Source organism: Onychostruthus taczanowskii, unplaced genomic scaffold (assembly GCF_017590055.1).
Source record: "Onychostruthus taczanowskii isolate IOZ18803 unplaced genomic scaffold, ASM1759005v1 scaffold87, whole genome shotgun sequence".
NCBI classification, from domain to species: Eukaryota; Metazoa; Chordata; class Aves; order Passeriformes; family Passeridae; genus Onychostruthus; species Onychostruthus taczanowskii.
This window is the reverse complement of record NW_024506662.1, coordinates 340,168-362,928: the sequence shown is the minus strand read 5'-3', so window position 1 is coordinate 362,928 and position 22,761 is coordinate 340,168. Positions and strand designations below refer to the sequence as shown.

Genomic DNA, 22,761 nt, shown 5'->3' with positions numbered 1-22,761 from the left:
ATTTTAGCAACACCTAATTTAAGTGATTCTGTGATTCTGGGTCTAAATTCAATGATGGACTTCATTTTAGCCAAAATGTAGGCACTTTACAAGCTCAGTCCTACAAGTCTCCAGTTATGATCCATCTTGGATCCTAACAGCACCAACTAGCCATGTATCAAAATTCAGCAGGTCCCAGTTTGTCTCTGAGATTGTGTAGTTATCCATCTCTGGGTCTTTGTCCAGAACTGCTGTGTCTAAACAGGCTGTCAAAGTAATTTGCCTTTTCTTTTTTTTTAATCTAAGGTTTCACTTCACCTAATCTGAGAGAATAACCCAATCTGGAAAACAAGACTTGGATTGTATTGTATATTAATTAACCCTATTTTCTTAGAAAAGCTTCTTGTCTTAAAACAAAAAAGATTGTGTTATGTTGGTACATTATCTGTGAACTAGGCTAAAAATGAGTGCACTTATCCATGGAAAGGAGGATGTGGTTCTCTTCCTTCTCTTCTTCAGCCCTCCTCCCTTTTGGAAAGTGCTGTAACTACCAGTCTGTAGTTAGTTTTAGTTGAGAACATGCCCTGTGCTGCCTATTGAGGTTATGCAGGAAAAAAAAAATTAGAAGTTATTACCCAAAGAAGGAGAACGCAGAAGATTAGGAATGTTTATTTTACAGTAAACAATACTACTACTTTGAATATCTAACTCATCCCTAGATCAGAGGTTGAAACCCAGGGCTCCCATTAAGCTTCTTATTGGGTCTAATTTTAAATGTAGATAAATATCTAGAAACTGCAGCTCAGAATTGTTGATACTCAGTGCTGGAATGTAACCCCCGAAACAGTGTTTTATTTGATCACATTGATTTTCACACGTATTCATGACACATTTCATTTTGGACAGAAAGTTTTGATCTCTAGCTCCACATGACTGAAACTTCTGCTCTATCTGCTGTCTAAAACAGCATTTGCAGAACAACTGTTGTGCAGAATTGAGCAGAGCACCTTTATTTTTGTGACTCTAGAATGAGTAAAAACAAAGCTTTGAAGTATTTTTGGTGGGAGGAGGGTTGCCTTTTTTTTTTTTTTTAAGGGAAGTTTTTTTTTTAGGAAAGTCTCCTACATGCAGGAGATACTTCACAAAGAAGGTGCCTTGACTAATTCTGTTTGCATGCACAGATTTCAACTGTTTCTAGTACCAGTGGTACCAGTGTGTTTTGATTGTGATACTAATTGCCAAATGATACATTTGCTAGCTACAATGTACCCAAGTCAGAGCAAATATGCATATTACAGTTTAAAAATAGGGATGGATGGCCGCTGCTAGTTTGGTTTGCCTAATCCATACTATGAATTTGCACTGGAGAAACATCAGAAGAATAATCCCAGCCAATATATTGTCACAATCCTGCTCCAATAGACCACTACTTGCATTTTTTTTTTTGGTTGGGGGGGGTTTCCGTTTTTTTTTTTTTTTTTTTTTTTTTTTTAAGGGAAGTTTTTTTTTTAGGAAAGTCTCCTACATGCAGGAGATACTTCACAAAGAAGGTGCCTTGACTAATTCTGTTTGCATGCACAGATTTCAACTGTTTCTAGTACCAGTGGTACCAGTGTGTTTTGATTGTGATATTAATTGCCAAATGATACATTTGCTAGCTACAATGTACCCAAGTCAGAGCAAATATGCATATTACAGTTTAAAAATAGGGATGGATGGCCGCTGCTAGTTTGGTTTGCCTAATCCATACTATGAATTTGCACTGGAGAAACATCAGAAGAATAATCCCAGCCAATATATTTTCACAATCCTGCTCCAATACTTGCATTTTGTCTCTGCAGTGCATTCAGCATACTTCTATTTAGCAAAACAATTTGCATTCAAGCAGTTAAAACAACCAGGATTGACAAGTGGATTTTGCAGTATAGTTATTAATGGTAGTATATCTGATTTTTTTTTCTGTGAAAAAAAACAATGCAAGAATAAACAAGAACCTGAAGAATCAGTTCCAGAAAATGTTACACTGATTCCCATCTCAGTCCTTAGCAAAGTAAATCTTGTATTTCATTGACCTCTGGTCAGTGGGATTGGAAAATGACCATTAACAACATGTGTGACAGCATGGGATTGTTACAAGTGAAAAGAAATAGGAAACTCTCAGGTAACATGTGAGAAGCCAAAATAAATTTATCCAATGTTACCATGGAAAGGAAAGTTAGATATGCTTAAGAAACAATCAAATAGAATGTTGTTTCCAAGCAACCAGAAAGAGATCTCATCTGAACTCAGCTGTTTTGTTAAATAATGCATCAGTCTTCAAAAAAAGGGAGACTTTTTTTGATTGTGCTTGCTACCATTGCTGTGGTAAAGTTTGTATGGAGAACTGGGGATAAATTAAGAAGACATCGTGTATCTTCTGAATAACTCCGTAAAAGAAAGAACTGAACTAATTGCCAAACATCAGGAAAATATGTTTAGTTACTTATTTACAAAAAACCAAACTGAAATCCTCTCCAAAAACCTCTAATCCAAATTTAGATGTGTACTTGCAGTAAATATTGGCAGGGAGAACTATGTACATGTTTTGGCTTCTCTGTGCTGCACATGGAAAATATATTCTTGAAGTTGTCTTAGTCTGTCTCCTTTTTCTTGGACCTGAGATGAGAAGAGTAATGTTATAGCTGCTGTCAGTGAGGCTGGGGGATTGGGTGGTTGGTTTGCAGGGATGGAGCTTCCCTGTGATCAGTATCAAGGAAAGGGTCACGATCTGCTTTGTGGTCACGCTCCATAGTTCTCTCAGAACTGTCCAAGTATCTAAGCACCAAACTGGAAGCATGTTTTAAACCACGTTACTAGTTGAATTACATCAAGGTTTTGTCAAGGCTCATGTGCTTCATTTTCTTTGGTTTGTCAAATGTGTGGGGAAATGGGATTTCTACCATTTGTAGAAACCTGGTGACTTTCCAGTGTACAGAGTGGGTGGTTTTAAAAAAAAACCCCAAACACCTGAAATGTGATCTGTCTTGCCCACACTCTGCAAAGAAGCTGAATTTATTAATCCCAGCCCAAACTAGAGGCTGCCAGTACAGAGCCCATACTGGCTTATCCAGTGCTTTGTTGCTCTGTGCTAGAGACTGCCTTGACAGTGTAATCCAGGTGTTAAGGTGTAATTTAGAAGTGCTGAATTACTGTACATTGGAATCTCTTAAAAATGTTAAAAGTACACTTTAAATATGCAATGTAAATTTGAGGTACATCCTCAACTGCCAGTATATGTGCCAGCACTAGTAATAACCAAAACACTTCTATCTGAAATTATCAACTCAGCCTATAATAGATGTAAATTATCTTTGACAAAGATAACCTGGTGTAAGACAGCATCTTGCATTTGCTTGCAATGTTAAGTCTTCAAAGGGAAAAAGAAGGCAGGCACCTGCTCATGCAGCAAACTTGTAACTCTAGCAGTGTGGAAGTGACTGTAAGCACCTCAGTGAATAATGTTACATAAGAACAAAAATAGCAGCAGTGGATCCACATAACATGTGAACTGCAGTTCAAGAGCCATAAATAAGATGCTTAAGGAAGGATGTAAGAACAGAGCAAGTATTTGCTTCCCTTCCCCTATCCCTTATATTATTCCAGACTCTAAATTCCAGACTTGTTAGTGACTCCTGCATACATGGAAAGTAAACAGTGGCATTTTCTGACACAAAATTTTTGTTTCTTTTTGAACCCGTGTTAGTTTCCAGCACCTGCAAAAACCTTTACAACTATGAGTTACCTTGTTGTGATTATTTTGAGACTTGCTGAATAAAAGCTGCTACTTCATTGTCAGAATCCTACTCAGAATCCTTCTTCAGTCAAATTCTTGAATTACCTTGAATAACTTTGTGTCATCAGTAAAATCACATCTTGTTCAACAGACTGGGCGCTGCTATGGATTGGTTTGAAATTCCACTTGTAAAAGACCATTTCTTTACTTGTACTTTGTTGCTTTTCTTTAACTAACTGTGTGCATGCAAGGAAATTGCTGTTTTGTCTTATGGCTGCTTGGATTCTTTAATGAGGCAGAGTCTTTTCTGGATGACTGTGCTATTTCTAGTGACACTGTATGTCTCCCTGACCACCAGTATTGCCTGCCTCTCCTCCAAAACCCCAAATCTCACCTCACTCCTAGTTCTCACATTACTTCATTATTATTGTATTAAGAAAAACACATGCTGTATTGCTGAAACTGTGCTATGAATTTCAGGCAGTGGCTCAGACCATGTTTTCTTTTTTTTTAAGGGGAGGGTGAAGGATTTGGAGAGAAACTCATGGGTTCTGGGGATTTGGTTAGGAAGCTTGGTTAATCTGAATACATGAAGTAAATCTTCCCTGGATTTGGAGACAGTATTGTAGGGTCACTTGCTGTTCTGAAATCTGAACAGCTGAGTGCAGCCAGGAGAATGGCTGTAAGTTACCCAGGAAAAAGGTTGGGCCAAAGTGCCCAGAAAATAATTAGAATTAAAATCTTCAGGCTCAGGAAAGGCTGCTTGATGAAAAACAAGATTTCTTGCAGGAAGTAGTAAGAAATGCTGTGTCCAACAGCAGTTTACCCTGAGTTTGTGTTGTAAAGAACAGATCTATAGAGTAGTGCTCTGAGAGATAGGTTATTTTTTTAATATGCTTTTGCCAAGTGCCTCCACTCCCCCCACCCCCCAATAATTTTGCTGTTTCTGTCAAAGCAGGGCAACATGGAAGCTATCTCTAGTAGTCTTTTAGTCCCAACATAACCCTGAGTAGTGTTAATCTGTCATGTTAAATAGCTTTGTTAAAAAGAATTTTATTTTCATCTTTGTGTTTTAATTTGTGTCATTTATTTTAGCAACTGCTCAACAGAATTCTTCACAAGATCATTTTAATTCCTGTGGGTTAACTAATTTGTTAGTATATTCCTTTTTAATTATCTTCTCCAATAGTTGCATTCTCTTTTAATATGGAATAGAAAGATAAATTGCAGAAAGCTTCTGCCAGCTGACTCTAAGCACTGTCTGCCAGGGGGTGCTATATGATTGGTCAGAGCTCTATCTCTACTCCAAAGATTTTTAAATATTCTTGGGGTTTTTGTAGTATTTTCAATTTATAGTTTGATTTTAAACAAGGATTGCTTGACACTTATAGGTTGCATAATATTTAGTTGCATAATAATTTGTAATGTGTGTGATTGAAAGTTGGTATTTGGGGTTTGTGTTCCCAGCTTGCTGTTCCAGCACTGTAACCAGGAAGGTTTGAATATTGTCCTGGAATTGATTTGTCATTTAGTGGTCCTAAAAATTTGTATTTCCTTCCTCTGTTTGAAAATATAGTTGTTCACATAGCCATTTTCCAAATTTTCAACCTTGCTGAAAATAAATAAGGGAATACATATGGCTTATAAAAGCATGGAGATTTTAAGGAAACATGGACTTCGCAGTAAAAATGTTTTGCATTAACTTAGGGCAAAAACTTAACAGTGTATTCTAATAAACAGCCTGTCATCTGCAGGCCTGTTTAAGGTACATAGGGCTAGAATTAACAAGTAGATATGTATCAATTGTACCGTTATTTAACAGATGAAAAGGTGTCTTAGTGTTGTATTTAAGTCAGTATGTACAATTCAGTAGTTTCAAGGACTCCATGTACAGGACAAGTCTGCTTTTCATATGCCTGTGCTCTCTGAATCATTTCTAATGGGCTATGAAAGGTGACTGAGAAAAACTTCTGAAGAGCTGTGTAGACTGGAGAATGCAGTTGTGTTTCATTACTTAGTCATTGTAGCATTATCTAATAGAACTGTCAAGATTTTTGATTAAATTTTTACTTGTACATAGTCTAATGGAGTGAAGGGAATGACCAGAGTACAGGAGGTGAGTAAAGGATATGGAAGTTTTATGGCAAATAAGTGGCACAGATGAGTCTCTTAATCATTAGTCAGAGACTAATGATCTCGTCCACTGATCTGCTTGCTGAAAAATACTTTCTCACCTCCTTGTTAGGTGGTGATAATGATGAAAAAAGCATGTAAAAAAGGTGTATTTATTGTCTAGCAGTAATAGTTTAGGAGACGAATCTTGGGCTAGTAAATTATGTAATGGAGATCTTGTGGCCTTTTCTCAGCAGGGTATCCAGGAACATCTGAACCTTTTGAATATCTACAGCAGTCTTAGCTTTGAACAACATGAGCCTGGGAGACTTTTCATCTGCATTTACAGATAAATATTATCAAGTGCATGTTCTGATACCACATCCACTCATGCCAGCCTCTCCTGCAGGGGAGTGGTGTTGAGCAGGATCTTCTTCTACCTGTTCTGTGCTCAGCCACTGAACCTTCTCCCAGGCAAACCCCCACACTTGTCTCAGCTCTGCTGTGACCAAGTGTTCAACCAGAGCTTCCCCTGTCTGGCACAGTTGCACCCAAATTGCAGAATCCATGTGGGCTGCTCATGTTGGTACTTTGGGGGGCTGAAGGGAGAATGTGGATGATTAGGAAGGTGTTTCCAGGTCCTTGAAGATTATTTGTTCAGAAGAGGCACCCCATGCTGAAAGGCAGGGGCCTGTGGTAAATACTGTAAATGAGGTTGGATTTATTTATAATACTTTGGTTCTGATGTGCTACGGTTGTCACCCATTGTGTCTAGTCTGGATGAGGCCTGAGAAAATTACTTTTAAACAAAAACAGTAATTTTGTAGAGCTGTGGGGCTTTATTTTCTTTTTTCCCTTCCTCTCCCAGCAGCTCAGAGGTGGTTTTATTTATGCCAGTAGGTGCATAAATGAGGGAGCAGAAGACATGGGCTGGTTGTCCTCTGTGGCTCCCAAGACTGAATTCTTCTAAGTATGATGTGGAGTGCACATGCTGTTGCTGGGTAGGGTAGTAATTGCCAGGGATTTTATCTGAAAATACTTTTTTGAATTACATCTAAACTTGTAAGTTCTTGAGCAAAATCAAAGGACATTTTACTACATACCTTTCCATAGATTTCAGCAACAGTACCACTGGGCTGTGATCCAAACCTTTTTCAAGCTAAAATTCCATCAGCTCCCTTACCCCTCTTCCTAGCTTTCTCCCCAGTCAGTAAGCTTTGCTTCTCTTGCTCTTCTCTTCCTCCTTGACCCCGGCAACATCAGGCTGATGTAGCTATATTGCATTTGTTTTAGGAAAACATGCCTGTCTTCATCACTGTGTTGTGACCCTTTCCTTTTCTCAAGCTTGGAATGCACTGTCTGGTTGGAGAAGGTGAGAGTGGTTTTTATACTGTCATTAAGGACAAGTGAAATTTTGTAGTGTCCTTGCACCACAAAGTTGAGGTTTTGTTTTAGATTTAATGTGAACTATGAACTCAAATTGTGTATAGGTGTTTTCTTTCTATCTGTAGCGCTTATTTGCAAAATAAATTTTCTGTGGGTTGTTTTTCCATATTGTGTGTGTGTTGTTAACCAAGCATGTGTGAATCCTGGATTGTATTTTAGTTCATGGAATGTTTTAATTTGATGTTTTAATGTGTTCTTTGTCAAGGACCAAACTTAGAGGGTGTTTTCAGAAAACTCTAGTTTCACCTTTCATATGTGTTGTTTGGAGCTTGCTTGTGTTCTTCAGTTTCTTTTGTCACTAGTAGACCAAGATGAAGCAATGAAAGTACTGTTCATTTTAATGGTATTTATAGTGGTTTTACATAGAACATCACAGATGCAGGAATAAACTGAGGGCAGGCAGCTTGTCACTTGCTTTAGTCTTTATTCCCTTATTCTGTGGAGAAAAAAAAACAACCAAATTTAAGATTCAAGTAAGAGTCAAGACATTTTTTTTAACTGAAGTTGGACATAAAACTGTCAGAGGAAAAAAATTGCCTGGTTTTGAGTTTTAACCTGGTCCTTTATTTCATGGTTATTTGGTCACTTTGGAGATATTAGCTGGCTTATCCTGCTAAGAGGAATTGATAATTACTGCTAGTAATTATTTTCCTTAAATAATGAAAGGCTGTTATTCATGAGTCCTTGCTAAAAGAAAATCTTCACCTTTCATCTAAAAGTTAATCCTAATAAATATTCTGAAGTTCAATGTAGTCTGAGCACAAGAATTTCCCTTCTAGGGACTGACTAGACTGATGTTCCCTCACAGGTATGAAAGAGGTATGATGTTTTGTGGTAAACTGAACAAAACTGAAGAGTATGAATTAATACCTTATTTATTTAAATCTGAGGCTGATCAAATATTGATGCAGAGGCCCAGAGGAGTTGTGAAATCTCCATTGTTGAAAATGCTCAGAATCTGACAAATCCTTTTAAATTGGATTTGGGTTTTTTTGGACGCTGGACTCCACAACCTCCCAATATCCCTTCCAACCTACATCATTAAATGCTGCTAGAAAGGTGTCTTCATCTGTCTGTCTGACATGGCCCAAGATATGTGCACTTCTTTCTCATAATGTTTTTTCTGCCCTGTTTTTCACAACTTACTGATACTACTTTGAACTAACAATGCAGATAAGAAGTCACTGTTAGCAGATCATTCAGAGTAACTCCTCAGGTTTTTTCTTGTTTTGAAAAGACAAACTATCTTAAAGTACAGGGTAACCTCTGAAAATTAATTGCTTAGCTAGGGATTGCAGTCTTAAGTGAACGAAACATTTTGTGTATTGTGGAAAAATGGCAGGATAAATATGCTACCAAGGTGTAGGTGGAATGGAGATGCTGAGAGGTCATGTAACAGCACTCTGTGCAGCTGGCAGGGCAGCTTGGAGCTAGTCCATGTGATGTTTGTGCAGGTGTTTGAACATGCTAATACTGCAGAAGGTTTCAGGACACTGCTGAAATTTGGCTCTGAAGTACAAGGAACCTGTTCAGGTTTGCATGTGTGGGCTCCCTGCACCTTTTGCCTCTCTAGGTCCATGTTTTTTCCAGCTTGGCAGGAGGCAGTGGCAGCAGCAGGTAACAGGTTTAGGTGTATTTATCCCTGTGTAATGCCTGCTTTTGAGGAATACCAGGGCCAACACATTCTTACTCACTCTGTATGGCTCTGCCTATAGGTATTTGCTGTGCTTGGTGAACTTGTGCCAACTTACAAGCTCTCCTGTTTAAAAACTCTCTTAAAAGCAATGTGCTGGCTTAGTTTATTTTGGGGCACTTGCAAAGTTCATGGTCTGTGAAAGATTTTTAGTTTGTTTCTCTGCACTGCCAATTAGTACTTGACTAAAATGATTCTTTGTCTGCTCCCTCTTATCAAGTGTTCAGGTTTTACCTCTTCATCCTTATTTCAGACATAGAAATGTTTGTCTTAAGTAGCTGCATTAATCAGCTCTATATAGTGAATGAATTCCTTTCTTGGTGATGGCTGATTAATATGGGTTTCCATTTTAAAAGAACTGGTATTCCTTAGGTTTTTGGAGGTAAATACCAGCTTTCTCACTACTTTTTGAGTTATATACTTGAACTAACTATAACTAGCTGTGTGTACATTAAGGTGCAGTTTTATATACTTAAAATCATGACTAAAAGAGAGTTCACTAGGTGAATTTGACACCTGTGTGAAGAAGTTTCAAAGTTAAATGCTCACTCTGTGAGAATTGTAGTTGAAAGCTCTGGGTTCCATTGGCCATACTGAGTTTATTACTAGACTTGATGTAGATTCCAGTCTTCTGAATAATAGTGATGTAACTAGGTTCAGAATGTCATTTAAAATGACATTTTTTTAAGTTTGTAGAAAAACCTGTGCTTTTCAGTTTCCTTTGAATTTGTAACTTACTTGTATAAGTAAGATTCAAATTGCTCTGTTCTCCCAATAGCTTGATTTGGTGTGGTTAAGCAAGTGACAAAAGACATTTTCTCCCCACCTCTTTACATTTTACAGAGGATGTTAAAACAGCCTGGGGATGATATTGAGTCAGAACTAATTTAAACTAAATATGTCAATATCTGCAATTTGTTCATGAACTGAAACTTCTAAAACGGGAATATGTCATTTTGGTCTCTTAAGCATAACAATTTTATTTTTTAGTCCACTTTAGGGAGCACTTCCTTTCTGAATGCAGGGCTTAGATGTGGAAAGTAGATGTTTGTCTTCTTGAGACCTAGGTGGTCTTTAGACTGTGTTGGATTATGGAGCATAAACTACTGCTAGACTTGCGTGTGGCTTTAAATATATGGGTAAACATACAGATATGTGATTAAGGTAATAAAATAGTAACCTAATTTTATGGCTATCAGAATGAGCTCACATGGTATCTATTTACTTGTCAGCAGTCAAAAACAATTTTAACACAAGCCACTTATTCTGTTCTCTTCTGTGCAGTGCTGCTTCATTGCCAAAGATATTTAGACCAGCTTCCATGTGTTCATGCTGTGCTTCTACCAGATATTTTACTCATCACCGTTGCTGAACTATAGTAGAACTTATAAGCTTAGGAAAAGATGTGAACAACTTGTACTGAAACTTGAATACTTAGTTTTTGGCTTTTTATTGGTGCTTTTTGCATCAGTAAAGAAGTGGGGGATATGTCCTTCAAAATGTCGACTTATCAATATTTGCTTAAAATAAGTAAGTTTTACTTAGTTACATGCTTTTGAACTATTTTTATAGGGTTTAGTTTAGCAGCTTTTAAGAGGAACAAGAGGAAGCTGGAGTTGGCCGAAAAGGTGGAAACAGATCTCATTCAACTAAAGAAAAGAAGACAATCAAATGAAAAGGTTAGCTCTTGTTTCAAATTCTTGTGTCGTCCTAAACTCACAGCTGATTGCTAATAAACTCCATGTCTTATATGATAAGACTGATGTAGCCTCAGAAGCCTGTTCTCCTTGTCCCTCTTCATGTTTAGATGATATAATGAAAATTTAGTGCAGTTAAAACTTTCTGCCTTGCTATTTGAAAACCAAACCATCGCTTTATATCTTGTTTGTGCTAAGAAAAAGATTTTGCTCATTTTGAACTGGAAATACGACAAATGTAAATACAAACAGATAATTATTTACCAAAACATTTTCTTTAGCTTGGGATCTCTGTCACTGTTTCCCACTTTTTAATGTCTCCTGAGCACACTGCATTATGGAACTGGAATTGGTGAAATTTGAAATGTCAGGTAGGTAAACATGTGCATCTGTGCATGCATCTGGCATTGACCTGGCCCATATTACCTGTGCTACAAAACTACCAGGGATTCCCTCTGTTCCCCTCATTCTTAGTTTAAATGTAGAGCTTTGGTAACCTGTGAGAATGTAATTCACAGTATTTGTGTTTAATGTTGAGTATCAAAGTATGGGTCATTAAATTAAATGCCTGTGCTTTATTTGGGGCCTGTGGGCCTTTGGATTGGCCATTTCTCTTTGCTTTGCTGTCTGACCAGTGCACAGTTACATATATTGATAGAAATAAGGTATAAATCCCAAAGAATTGTTAGCAAAAGCAAACAGTGATAAATTAGGCAATTTACATCTGTGTTCTTAGATAAGATGTTTTCTCTAGCCGGGTACTAATTTTTATTTTTTCGAGGAGCTAAGACTTGTGAAGAAATTAAGGATGGGGGAGCCGTGGAAGCTCATTGTTCATTTTGGAACTTTTCCTGTTCACAGCATTTCAATTACCTCCTTGTGAACCTGGGATTGTGAAAGTGTTCCTGGGGAGAAGAGGGATCCCTGTGCAGTATTGCTGTTCATGTAATAAGGGGCAAGTCAATGCTTGAAAGATATGCCAATGCATGAGCTTACCGACCTGCAATTTGAAATTTCAAGGGCTCCAGAGTCCTGTGCAGAGCTTGTGGGAGATTCCCAAAGGCCAGTGGTGGTAGGTAAAGGAGGTGATCAGGTAGAGCTCTTCTTCCTGGTGAGTAATCCAGTAACAACATGCTGGTTTGTCAGCTGTCTGGGCACATCCTGTCCATGGAGCAGGGATGAAAACCAACCCATGCTCTCAATATGGAATTCTCATGCTATCCACAGAGTGTAGGATAATTGCAGCCTTACAGGAAGTAAGGTTTTCAAAGTTGCTTTTCCAAATGAAATAGAAATGAAAAATCAAATTCTAAAAGAAAAGAAAAGTAGGATATATCTTCCCAAACTAGTAGAAAAGGGTCATTTAGCAAGGATCAGGCATGTGATTTGTTGCCCTAAAACTCACACTGTCAAAGCTGTGCTCTCATAAAATATCTTAAAATAACTGGTTTAAAACCATTTAAATACTTGAGTAATTAGAAGTTAATCTTCTTGTCAAAGTTATTTTAGCTGATAAATACTCCTGTAACTTTATCAGCTGTGCTTCTCTGGAGCTGCAGACCGTTCCTTTCAGCAGGACTTCAGAGCTGTTTTATTATCTGGTTTGACTCACCCACTTCAGCTCTGTGCTGCAGCTGAGCATGTGTGCCTCTGTCAGTGCTGCAGGCTGTGGGGAGAGCAAGGTAGAAAGGATGTTAACAAAAGTGGAGTTGAATGGGATCAGAGCTAATAGGCCAGTGTGAAGAGAGAATATTGTGACCAAAACAGACTGAAATTACTTGGAAGTTTGGGCTACTGATAAATATTGCCAGCTTAAAAAAAAAAAAATACAGGTTTAAAAATTAGTTTTCAATAAAAAATGTGATGATACCAACCTTAAAAAGAATGAGGTTATTTAAATTTGTCAAAGTTTGTATGGAAAAACTTGGCAGTGTAACTTGCTAAAGGAGTTTTATTTCTTGATAAATGGAGTTTTTTTCTGTTTTTTTCTTTGTTCACCCAATGTACCATTTGCAGAGTGTTATGCATTTGCATACAGGAGGATCCGTTAATAACTTCACCAAATTTGAAGGTGTAAAAATTTAGTATTTTTTAAGTTTCAGAGTCTTGCTGATTTACATAGCTAAGAAATAATTCACGCACAAACAAAAATTAACTAAACATTCTCAGGGGGGTGTCTATGATATGTTCATTAGCCAGATGCCATTCTCTAATTCTCCCCTCAAGCACCAGTAAATATCAGGAGTATATATATGTCTGCTTACTGGTAGTCTGTCTTTTACCAGAGGAAATTGTCATTGAAAATAGCTTAGCAGAGTTTGGCTAGAATGTCTTTTTTTGTTTGTTTTTTTTTGCTATTACAAACTTTTACAAGTGATCTCATCATATCTGTAAAAAGTTGCCCTCTTCTTGGTTTGAATAAGTGACACTAAGAATCCCTAGTACGCATGATTTTTGGAAGAGATTGGTGTTTGAAAGTTAGTATTTCATAGCCTAGTTATTTACCTCTATAAATAACATTATTTAGGTTGAGTTTTATTAAAACTGGCGTGGTTTTTATCTAGTCCAACATAGGTACTGACATATGTGTACACCAGTTGGAATTATGTGCATGGAATCAACAGTTCCTTGTCCTTCTGTTACTGTATTAAGACTGAACATATTTAGAAAATATTTTTGTCTATGTGCAGGTAATTGTCAGGGTAGCAGTCAACTATGGCAATCCTAGTGTTTGTCTTATTTAGTCTTTGGAAAGTTTGGAAATTTCCTTAAAAAAGAAGTAAATGTTCCATCTCACATTTGTGTGCAAATGGTCTTTGATAATAAAACCTTACAGTTTTCAAAAGTATGCTTCACGATCCATTAAATATGGGAAAAGAAACCTAAATAATTTTCACCCTTCTAGTTAAGTTTTGTTGTTTTGTTTTGGCTTTATCTGTGGAAATACAGCATGGAATAATTTCCTCATCTTGCACATGAAGATCAAACAAAATGTTCTTTTTTTACACACCAAACAGCTGTTAAACTGGGAAGGCTGGGATTGTTCATCAAGCTTTGTGTACTTAGATAGGTAATAGCTTATAAATGTTAGTTAATTCAGTGTGATTAACTTTGTATTTTGTCAGTCATACACAGAGATGAGGTTTAGTGGTAATTACTTACCGTGGCATTTCAAAACTATCTCAGATGGAGAGGGAAAGGGCCCTGTGTGTGGATTCTTTCAGTGGGCACTGGATAGAGCTCTCCTAATCTGCTGATTGCTTCCTTAGGGGCTTATAGTGATTAATATTTACAATATTTTTTATGTGCAGGAGGGAAGGAGGGTTTTTAAAAATGCTTACTAGAACTCTGCATTTGTGCAGGTTAGCATCTTCCGGTTTTGTGTACATGTTCTTAGCAAAATCTGAGTATTTGGACCATGGTTTAATAAATTAATTTTCTTTCCTGCTGCAAGATGCAAATTAAGTAATGTGAGGTCTGACTTATAACACTGACTTTCAGGTTTTTCCATGCAAAATATTAACTACATCATAGATTATATTTAGGTTGCAGTACTTCATTGTTAAAACCTCCAAACTTCTTTTGCAGTGAACAAGTATCATTTAGTAGCTGAGCTCACATACAGAATTTGGTAACAGATATCATCAAGTTTCCTTTGGAACCTGCCAAATTTTAAAGTTTAAGTAGCTAAGTAAATCAATCAGTAGAAAGGTAAAGACAAGCAAGCTGGATCTTGTTTAGTCCCTATTGGACCTGTATAAAGTTTGGTCTTATTTTAGACTTTGTGAATTGTAGTATTTATCATACTTGTTTTTGTTGTCCTGACACCAGCTTGACAGGATCCTCTGCTTTTCAACACTGATGTGACTTGAAGAGATAAAATGTGTGACACTGAAAGTCTTCTCAGTAGGTGCAGTCTTGCAATGACTCCTCAGGCACATGATGCTTTTCTCTAGGGAGATTTAGAAAGTTTCTTTGTTAAATTGTGATGAGGTCTTTATTTATTGGTCCAGAAATCAGGGTTGCCAGGACAGTTCATGCATGTAGAAGATACTGACAATGTATTTTTCCCATTGGATGTAGAATAGAAACATCACTGGTTTTCAGTTTGCTGAATAAAGATAAATACAGTATCACCTCTATATCAGTGAATTTTTTTTGGATCACAAACCAGTCCTGTTTTCCCCCACCCCAAACCTATATTACTGAGAAGAAAAATACAGAATTCCTTTGCTTCAGAGATACAGATTTCCTTCAGAAAGTTATGTGGGCCAGCTCAACATTCCCTTAGCAATGCTTCCCTTAGGAAAGATGTCCAGCCTCGAAGTTGCTTCATTTAAACTAACTTTGATAGGCTAGATTTTTATATCTGTAGTTGTCTATTAATTAAATTTTTTGTTGTGGGTATAATTTCTTTTGATAAAAGAGGGCAGGGGGTAGATAGCAGCATCTGTATCAGTAATTCTCTACAGAGAAATCATAATCATGTTGGGAAGAGCTTTATCTGGTCTGGTCTTAGAAACCTGAAAGGATGGGAATCTGTGCATCCCATGAGCAGCCTGCTCTGCTGCTTAAGGTCTTTTCAATCCACTGAGTGGTATTGTTTGAACTGGGTTAGTATTAGCTCAGGCTGTGTCTGGGAGTCCTGGGAGTTGGAAAATACGTTTGCATAAAGGATTCCTTAATTTTCTTTCATCTTGAGATCTTGGAAGGAAGCTGGCTCTTTTCTTATCCCCTTTGCTCCCATCATCAAAACTCCTTTTGTTTCTACTTTTCCTACTCTCCCTGATCCTTCCTTCCTCTGTTTTTCAACTTTCCCTTCTTCCCAGTACCAGTTGAAATTGTGGATCTCTGGCTTCTCACCCGTGTCTCTCTTTAAACAGTTACTCTGCTTTATTGTTGGGACATCTGTCCATTTGTTTTAATATTGAATGTGGTCAGTGCCAGCATCTGAGTGCAGAACTTGCCAGGGAAGATCTAGATGTAGGTGCAGAGAAGAAACTAGTTTCTCTGGGGGATGAAAGCCAAGGATGAAACACCTGCCTAGGAGTTCCAGTTGCTTGAAAAGTACTGTAGAACATGGTAGCACTGTGTTGTGTATTTTTCCTTTTGAGACTGACACAGAATTAATCCAAGTGTTTTCTCTTAAAGTAAGTGTGGCCAGAGTATCATCAACATTACAGTACTAGAAACCATGCTTGATAAGTGACATAGTATGCCCAAGGGAATTCTAATTAATGATGGGAACTTGATAATTTGAAGTTGAATAATTAGGTGTTTGGGTTTTTTCTTAATTCCTCCCTCTGAATTCTAGTCCAGAAAATTCACATTTATGTGAAAAAACTTAATAACCCTTGGCATTATTACACTGGGTAAGTTTATGTAAGAGGCTTGAGGCTTGTGCAGCAACAGTCTGGAGTACGTGATGGATGATGGATCAATTTAGTTTATTTGTTTTATTTTCTTACACTGCATGCTGTGTGTGTGGTGGAGCATGAGGTCTGAGTGCCTTGCCCTGGGTTCTGCAGAGAGGGGAATCTAGGCCAAGCCTAGGCAGAGAGGGAAAAACTGTTCCTTCTCTAAGAGGGACTTGGTGTGGTGCATTAAGGAATGGGGGAAGAATATAAAGGAAGACCCCTGCTCCTGGGGGGAGGAAATCTAGCTCAGAAGTCATGGAAGTAAGGACACTTTTCTAGTTACCCTCTAGTTACAGGAACAAAGGGTAAAATTGCTTTATTCACTAGAAATTCCTGAGCTGAGAACAAGTCTGGCAGAAAGAATCTGTCCTAGGGGAGATTTTTTTCTTGAGGCTTCTATTTATTGTCTTGCTCAGAATATCAGTATTTTCCCTTTACATGGTAAACAGCTGCTTGGTTTTTTTGGTGGTGCTTTGGTTTTTTTTTTTTTTTTTTTTTTTTTTTGTAGGGGGGAGGGGTGTTTGGTTTTTGTTGCTGTTGTTTTGACTTTTTTAAATTTCATTTTTTAAAAATCACACATCTTCAAAGATCAGAGCCTCTGAAAATGCTTTTTCAGGCCTTTTAGGAAAGGCCTTTTGATGTGGCATCAGTTGCTGAATCATTTCTTAGTGGACAAGTGGCAACCACTAAGAAAAAATGACTTCTGACACTTCTGTGAATAAAAGCAGGTGATCTAAACATTGGATTAGTTCTGAGATGTTTATTACCTTCTTGTTGCTGGAGAAGTTTTATTAAGGTCCTGTCTGAGGCAGAGCAGCATTTTGGGAAGATTTATGGCAGTGGGTACAAGTGCATGGTAACAAACCCATTTGGTTGCTAGGCTCTCACTTGCACACTCCTAAGGAGTATGACCTGACTTTAATATACTGTTTTTGCTAGAATTTTTTTCTGTTTTTGTGTTCTGCAGGAGAATGACTCAGGAACCTTGGATACAGTTGGTGCAGTTGTTGTTGACCAAGAAGGAAATGTGGCTGCTGCTGTCTCCAGTGGAGGTTTAGCACTGAAGCACCCTGGAAGAGTTGGTCAGGTGATCATTGTACATTGTTTTTTTTTTTGTTTGGGAATGATTGTTCAGTATCACAAGCAGGTGTGGTGTCAAGCAAGAGCTGTGACAGCAAACTTCTGTTCTCCCTTCCTTCCTGTTAAATGCTGAAGGCATTTTCACTGCATTGGTATGCAAGTGTTTTTAGTGTCCTCCATCAGTGTAATAGAACAGTGATGGGGATGTTCTGTAGTTAGTTACCTTTTGATAGAGATATCAGTAAGTTAATTTCTTGGGCTTAAATATGTCCTTAAATGGTCTCTTAAATGCTTAAAGTCTTAAAATAAGATTTCTCTCAATATTTAGGGAAGCTGTCTTAATTTCTAAATGATCTTGTGAATGAGAACAAGTGACAAAAGTAATAAAATAACATATCAGGTATTTATGATGTGTTATGTGTAATTATGATTATAAATTATGTATAGTTATATTTATTATTTATATTAACAATAATAATAGATTTATGATGTATCACCTTATGTTGCTAGGGGATTTTGAGGTGCATCAGAAATTTTGTACTCCATTGCTGTACAGCTGTATTTTTGGTTGACATTTTCCATTGTCCAAAAAGCAGTTCTTTTGGAATGTAGTTAAGGGGTTTTTTTTGTTTGTTTTTTGAATAGCAGAGTGAAAGGTTGACATTTTCCATTGTCCAAAAAGCAGTTCTTTTGGAATGTAGTTAAGGGGTTTTTTAGTTTGTTTTTTGAATAGCAGGGCGAAAAAGACTTTGTATGAACAGGGTTATATCTTTATTCTCATTTTCTGTTAAGTTAGGCTAGAATACTGTATCTATGGCCAACACTTAGTTCTCAAGAACAGTAAAAGGATGTAGCAAAATGGAGTGGAATTACAATATGGTTATGATATTCTTATTCATCTTTTGTATTAATACTTGGATTTTTCTTGGGGTTTTTTTTGTTGTTGGTTTGAGGTTGTTTTTGTATTTTCATTTTTTTAAGGAAAGGGAATAAAGCAAAAATCTCATACACCTAAAATTTATGAACAATGTGCTTCTTTCCTTAGGCAGCTCTTTATGGTTGTGGCTGCTGGGCTGAAAATACAGGAGCTCATAACCCTTATTCCACTGCTGTGAGTACTTCAGGTATTTACTACTTTTATAAATATTTAATGAAGTTGCTATCTTTCACTGTAATTAATTTGCAAATTTAAAATACCAACATAATTTCCAGACTATATTCTAAATTTGTATAATTTATTTATGTCATTTAATTTGTATCATTTATTAGTGTAATATTGTATTTAAATCCATTAATTGATCTCTTGTTGGTTGCTTATATTGCCCTTTTTAGTTAATTAGCAACCATGGGAATTTTTATCCTTACAGGATAAAAATACAGCACTGAAAGGATGTGCTGTATTTGATAAGTATTAGGAAAACCTGTCCTCCTGTGAAGAAGTGCTTATTAGCCCAGTGTTGTATTAAATGCAGAATACCCCTGGGAATGGAAGCCTTGTGTAAAGGACTGAGATAATCAGAGGGTCCTTTGGATACAAAAATGCTACATGCAGTGTTTTTTTGTCAAAAATATTTAATTACTATGTCACACAAAAGTATCGTGTTTATTTGATGCCTTGCAGAACACAAGTCTTAAGATGTGAAGTTATGTAGGAGTTGCTTTTACTTTTTTTCCCTCCCCCTAGTTGTATGAACAGCCTCAATCAGAAAAACTACTGGTAACACTTTTTCATAAGTGCTTATGTCAGTTTCCAAAATTTATGGTATTGCCCACTGCTCAGGGGTCAGAGTTACCAGCATCCAGTACAGGGAGAGGTGAAGAAAATCTGCAGAGTTCAGATTTAGGAGATATCAGCTGTATCCCATGGGCAGTGCAGAGTTGGAGTCCTGCTACAGAAATAGTGGGGGGAGGAAGGTGACAGGTTGCAGAGTTAAAATTTGATAGAGGCTGAAGAGCATCAGGAATATCCTCAATTGCTTTTATTTCCCCTGTGTTCACGTCTGTCTAGCACTGTTGAAAATTGATGTAGATGTTCACCCTTAAGTTTGATGTCAGTAAAAGCAGATGTTCTTTCTGGTGCTTACTCAGGGGATGGTTTTACTGAACACAGGAGTGTCAGAAGACATTTTTACTCATACTGATTTTAGTTTAATAAATGCTTACTGACGTAACCAAATCTATTTAAGTATTTGGGACCATGTTTAATTAATTAGTGAGCACAAGTCCAATATTAGAGATTGTTTGTGGAAGAGCTGAAGCAGACAACTTTATTTACTTCTTTAAAGCTGTTCTTTGCAAAGTCAGCTGGATTTGAAGTCTATGTGAGCACTGACAATCATCCTGGTGCACTCACAGGAGATGATTAGATTTAATGATGGCCTGAAACAGTAGCCTCCTCTTCTTTTGCTGGTACCACTTTTGTATAGTGCTAAATACTTCCATGTTATACTATTTGTTACTGTCACAAATACACATATATGGATATTTGTTTGGTTCAAAACTTCTAGCTTCCATGACATTACCCTGATCCCAGTCCCAGTTAATTGGAGTGGCCTGCTCCAATTGGATTGTGAAGCGCGGCCATCTGTTCATTCATGGATTTGAAATTCAGACTAGTGGTGTTTAATTAAACTCTTGTTTCTGGTTTTCCTTTAAAGTATGTGTATGTCTGTGAGAGAGAGTGAGATAGAAATGTTTACAGGAAGTGAGAACTCCTCTGTAATCAATACCATTCTTTTTTCCATTTCAGAAGCTCATAATGTTTTATTTTATAATGTACTTTATGTTTAGTGCAGTTCTAAAATGTATTGATGCCTGACTCTTGTTTAAAATATGAACATCCAACGATGTGAACCATGAATTTAATTAAGGAGTAAAGGGATGGAAAATTAAGTTGCAGGAAAAGTTGAAAGAATGAAACTTATAGCTTGGCTGGATCACAACAAGAGATGGGAATGGGAGCAATAAACATCTGCAGATATTCAGGTGAAACTGCCATGGCCAAGGAAGAGAATAATGCATTAAGATATATCATTGTTAAATATTTAGAAAATAAATGTACTGTCTAAATTCTAGAAGATGCCTTGATTTAGAAAGCTCCAAGATGAACAGTGCTTCTTAATAGAATATCACCACTATCCCCTGATGTAACTAAACCCACACTAGACTGTATTTGTGATAGTGATTATACTCTCCTCTTGTAGGTTTCCAAACGGGTTTTGTGTTAATATTTTTTTTTAAAAATCAGCAACAAAAGCAACTTGCATGTTATGTGTACATAAAAACTGTGTACATGCACATTCATTTTATGTTTCATTTTACATTCAGACATTTACACCTGTAGGTAAATGTATTTAAAAGATATACATAAGAGAAACCTACAATCAGTTGAAATTTCTGCGGTTTTCACAATCTAGCATTTTGTTGTTGTAATTTCACATGTCTATTTATTTTAATTTTTCTTTGAGTCATAAATTTGGCACAAATCTAATAGTTTCTACAGGGAATTTTTTCCATTTTGTGGGGAGAACAAAAAAAAGAATAAAATTAGACAGTGGTTGCTGTGGGCATTGAGTAATGTTTATTGTTACATGACTTCAGAGAATAGCTGACTCATCAAATCACATTTGGAATTTTAAAAAAAATCTTGAATAAAAAGTTAAACTCTACTTCCCCTAAAGCTTTATCAAAAGTATCCTCAAAATTATTTGGTATTAGTGTGTGTAAAACCAAATAATTTTAGCTGAATAATTCTTTTGGAAATAAAAGGTTTCTCTTTTGTGGTGGTTTACACTTTTAAACTTCTTTTTAGTGATCGCTGAGAATAGAAATTTAAGCTTTGAGAGTTTGTTATATCAGGCTCTATACTCAATCATGAAAAAAGATATTCTTTGGCATCAGTTTCGTCCAGGAAATTTGGAAGGTCAGATTTTGTAACCTCTTTGCACTCCATACTTAAGAAAATGTTCATGTCTTTGGGTCTTGGAAGGGATGATCAATGAGAGATTGAGCAGGTTAGGGAAAACCTGTGGTGTGGGGAAAGCAGAGTTTGGAATAGTAATTGAAAGGAGGCAGAGTGCAAACCCTTGCACATTGAAATCTGCATGGAATGGACACACTGGGTTGAACCAGAGCTCCAGACAGTCTGGTGGCCTGTCTCAGACAGAGGGTGTTTGCAGTTCTCCAGGGGAAAGTACAGGACTGGGAAAAGCACCTCCACTGCCTTATCCAGGCTTCTGGCAATTTGAGATATTGGGACTTTATAAAATAGAGATATTTGTTCTAATAGGTCAGGGTGAATTCTCAAGATTTCTCATTTCTTTTTGTCCTTAGAAGACCAGATATTTCAATTTTTCTGGGAATAGTTTTATTCTGTGACTACTTTTGAGGAAGCTTCCTTGGAAAATGAAGTTTTAGTTTAAATGCCACAGTTAATAATACAGCAGGCTTTATTATTGAATTTTTATTAATTTTTTTTCTAAAATCCTCCAGTTGAAGCTTCAGTGTCTTTCAGTACCTGCCTCATTAAAAAATAAAAAGCAGGCTGGGGGAAGATGTCACCACACAAGTACTTAAAAGTAATTCCAAGTTCCTGTAGCTTTCTTTCCACGCTTATTTGAAGAAATCTTGGATCTTCTGTTGGCCCTGTAGCTGCTGGGAGGCTTCCTGCTTTCTCCTCTTCAGGAAGGATTTGGTATTAGCTCTTATGCCTTTTAGCAAGTTGTTTCTTAAATATTTTTGGCTATTTTTATCACGTTTTTTATGCTGAATGTGCCAAAGGTGGTGGTTCTGTACTTGTTTGGGCACGACTTCAACTTTTTGCACGGTAATTTCATACCTCTAACAGTCACTTGACCATGTTGTTTGAACACAGTGTCTTTGGTGGTTTTGGGGTTTTTTTTGGTTGTTTTTTTTTGGCTTTTCAAAAGTTACTTCAAGGTTTACAAAACACAGCGTATTGTAAAACTCATATTTTATGGTTATAGCTTAATAGGGCCCAGGACAACTGAAATCAAAAGATGGAGATTTTCTAAAAACACAGTGGGGGAGATGGTGAAACTTAGGAATGACTGTGAGTTTAAGGGGCCCTAAATCCAAGGTTTATTCTGTAAGTCTCAGTCTAAAATTCAGTTTCTATGTAAACAAGTAAAGCCTTTCTGATTTTTTCCCATCAACTTTTTGAGACATTTTGACGTATAAACTCTGAATTATATTAAAATTAATATTTTGGTTGGGAAAAAATCATTGTGGAACTTTATTGGCAGCTGAAGGATAAACATTACAGGAATTTAAGTATCTCCAAAGCAGTATTAAAATTCAAGAAATTCAAAGAATGTTGCAGTTGCAGTTGTGTTGGGGGCACACCCAAGATACCTGGACAACCTGAACTGTGACATCTAGTAACAGTGCAAGGGCCATTCCATGCAGGAAGGATGGTGGAGATGGAGTGAAAGCTTGTTAAATGAGATGAGCATGACCAATGGCCTTTATTTAGTATAAATGTAATTAACAGCTAAACTGGGTTTTGGATCAACATAGTAGAAGCCAAATCTGTGGTGTTTAAAA

At 36.9% G+C, this 22,761-nt stretch overlaps 1 protein-coding gene across 3 annotated transcripts in view; it reads left to right on the top strand.

The window, feature by feature from the left end:
• The window catches only part of TASP1 (taspase 1), a 77,142-nt gene that overhangs the window by 19,306 nt on the left and 35,075 nt on the right, over nucleotides 1-22,761 (top strand). For all 3 annotated transcript variants that reach the window (XM_041425159.1, XM_041425156.1, XM_041425157.1), the window contains exons 8-10: nucleotides 10,575-10,681; nucleotides 17,084-17,203; nucleotides 18,242-18,320. In XM_041425159.1, the coding sequence (XP_041281093.1) occupies nucleotides 10,575-10,681; nucleotides 17,084-17,203; nucleotides 18,242-18,320 (306 nt within the window). The remainder of the gene's footprint in view (nucleotides 1-10,574; nucleotides 10,682-17,083; nucleotides 17,204-18,241; nucleotides 18,321-22,761) is intronic.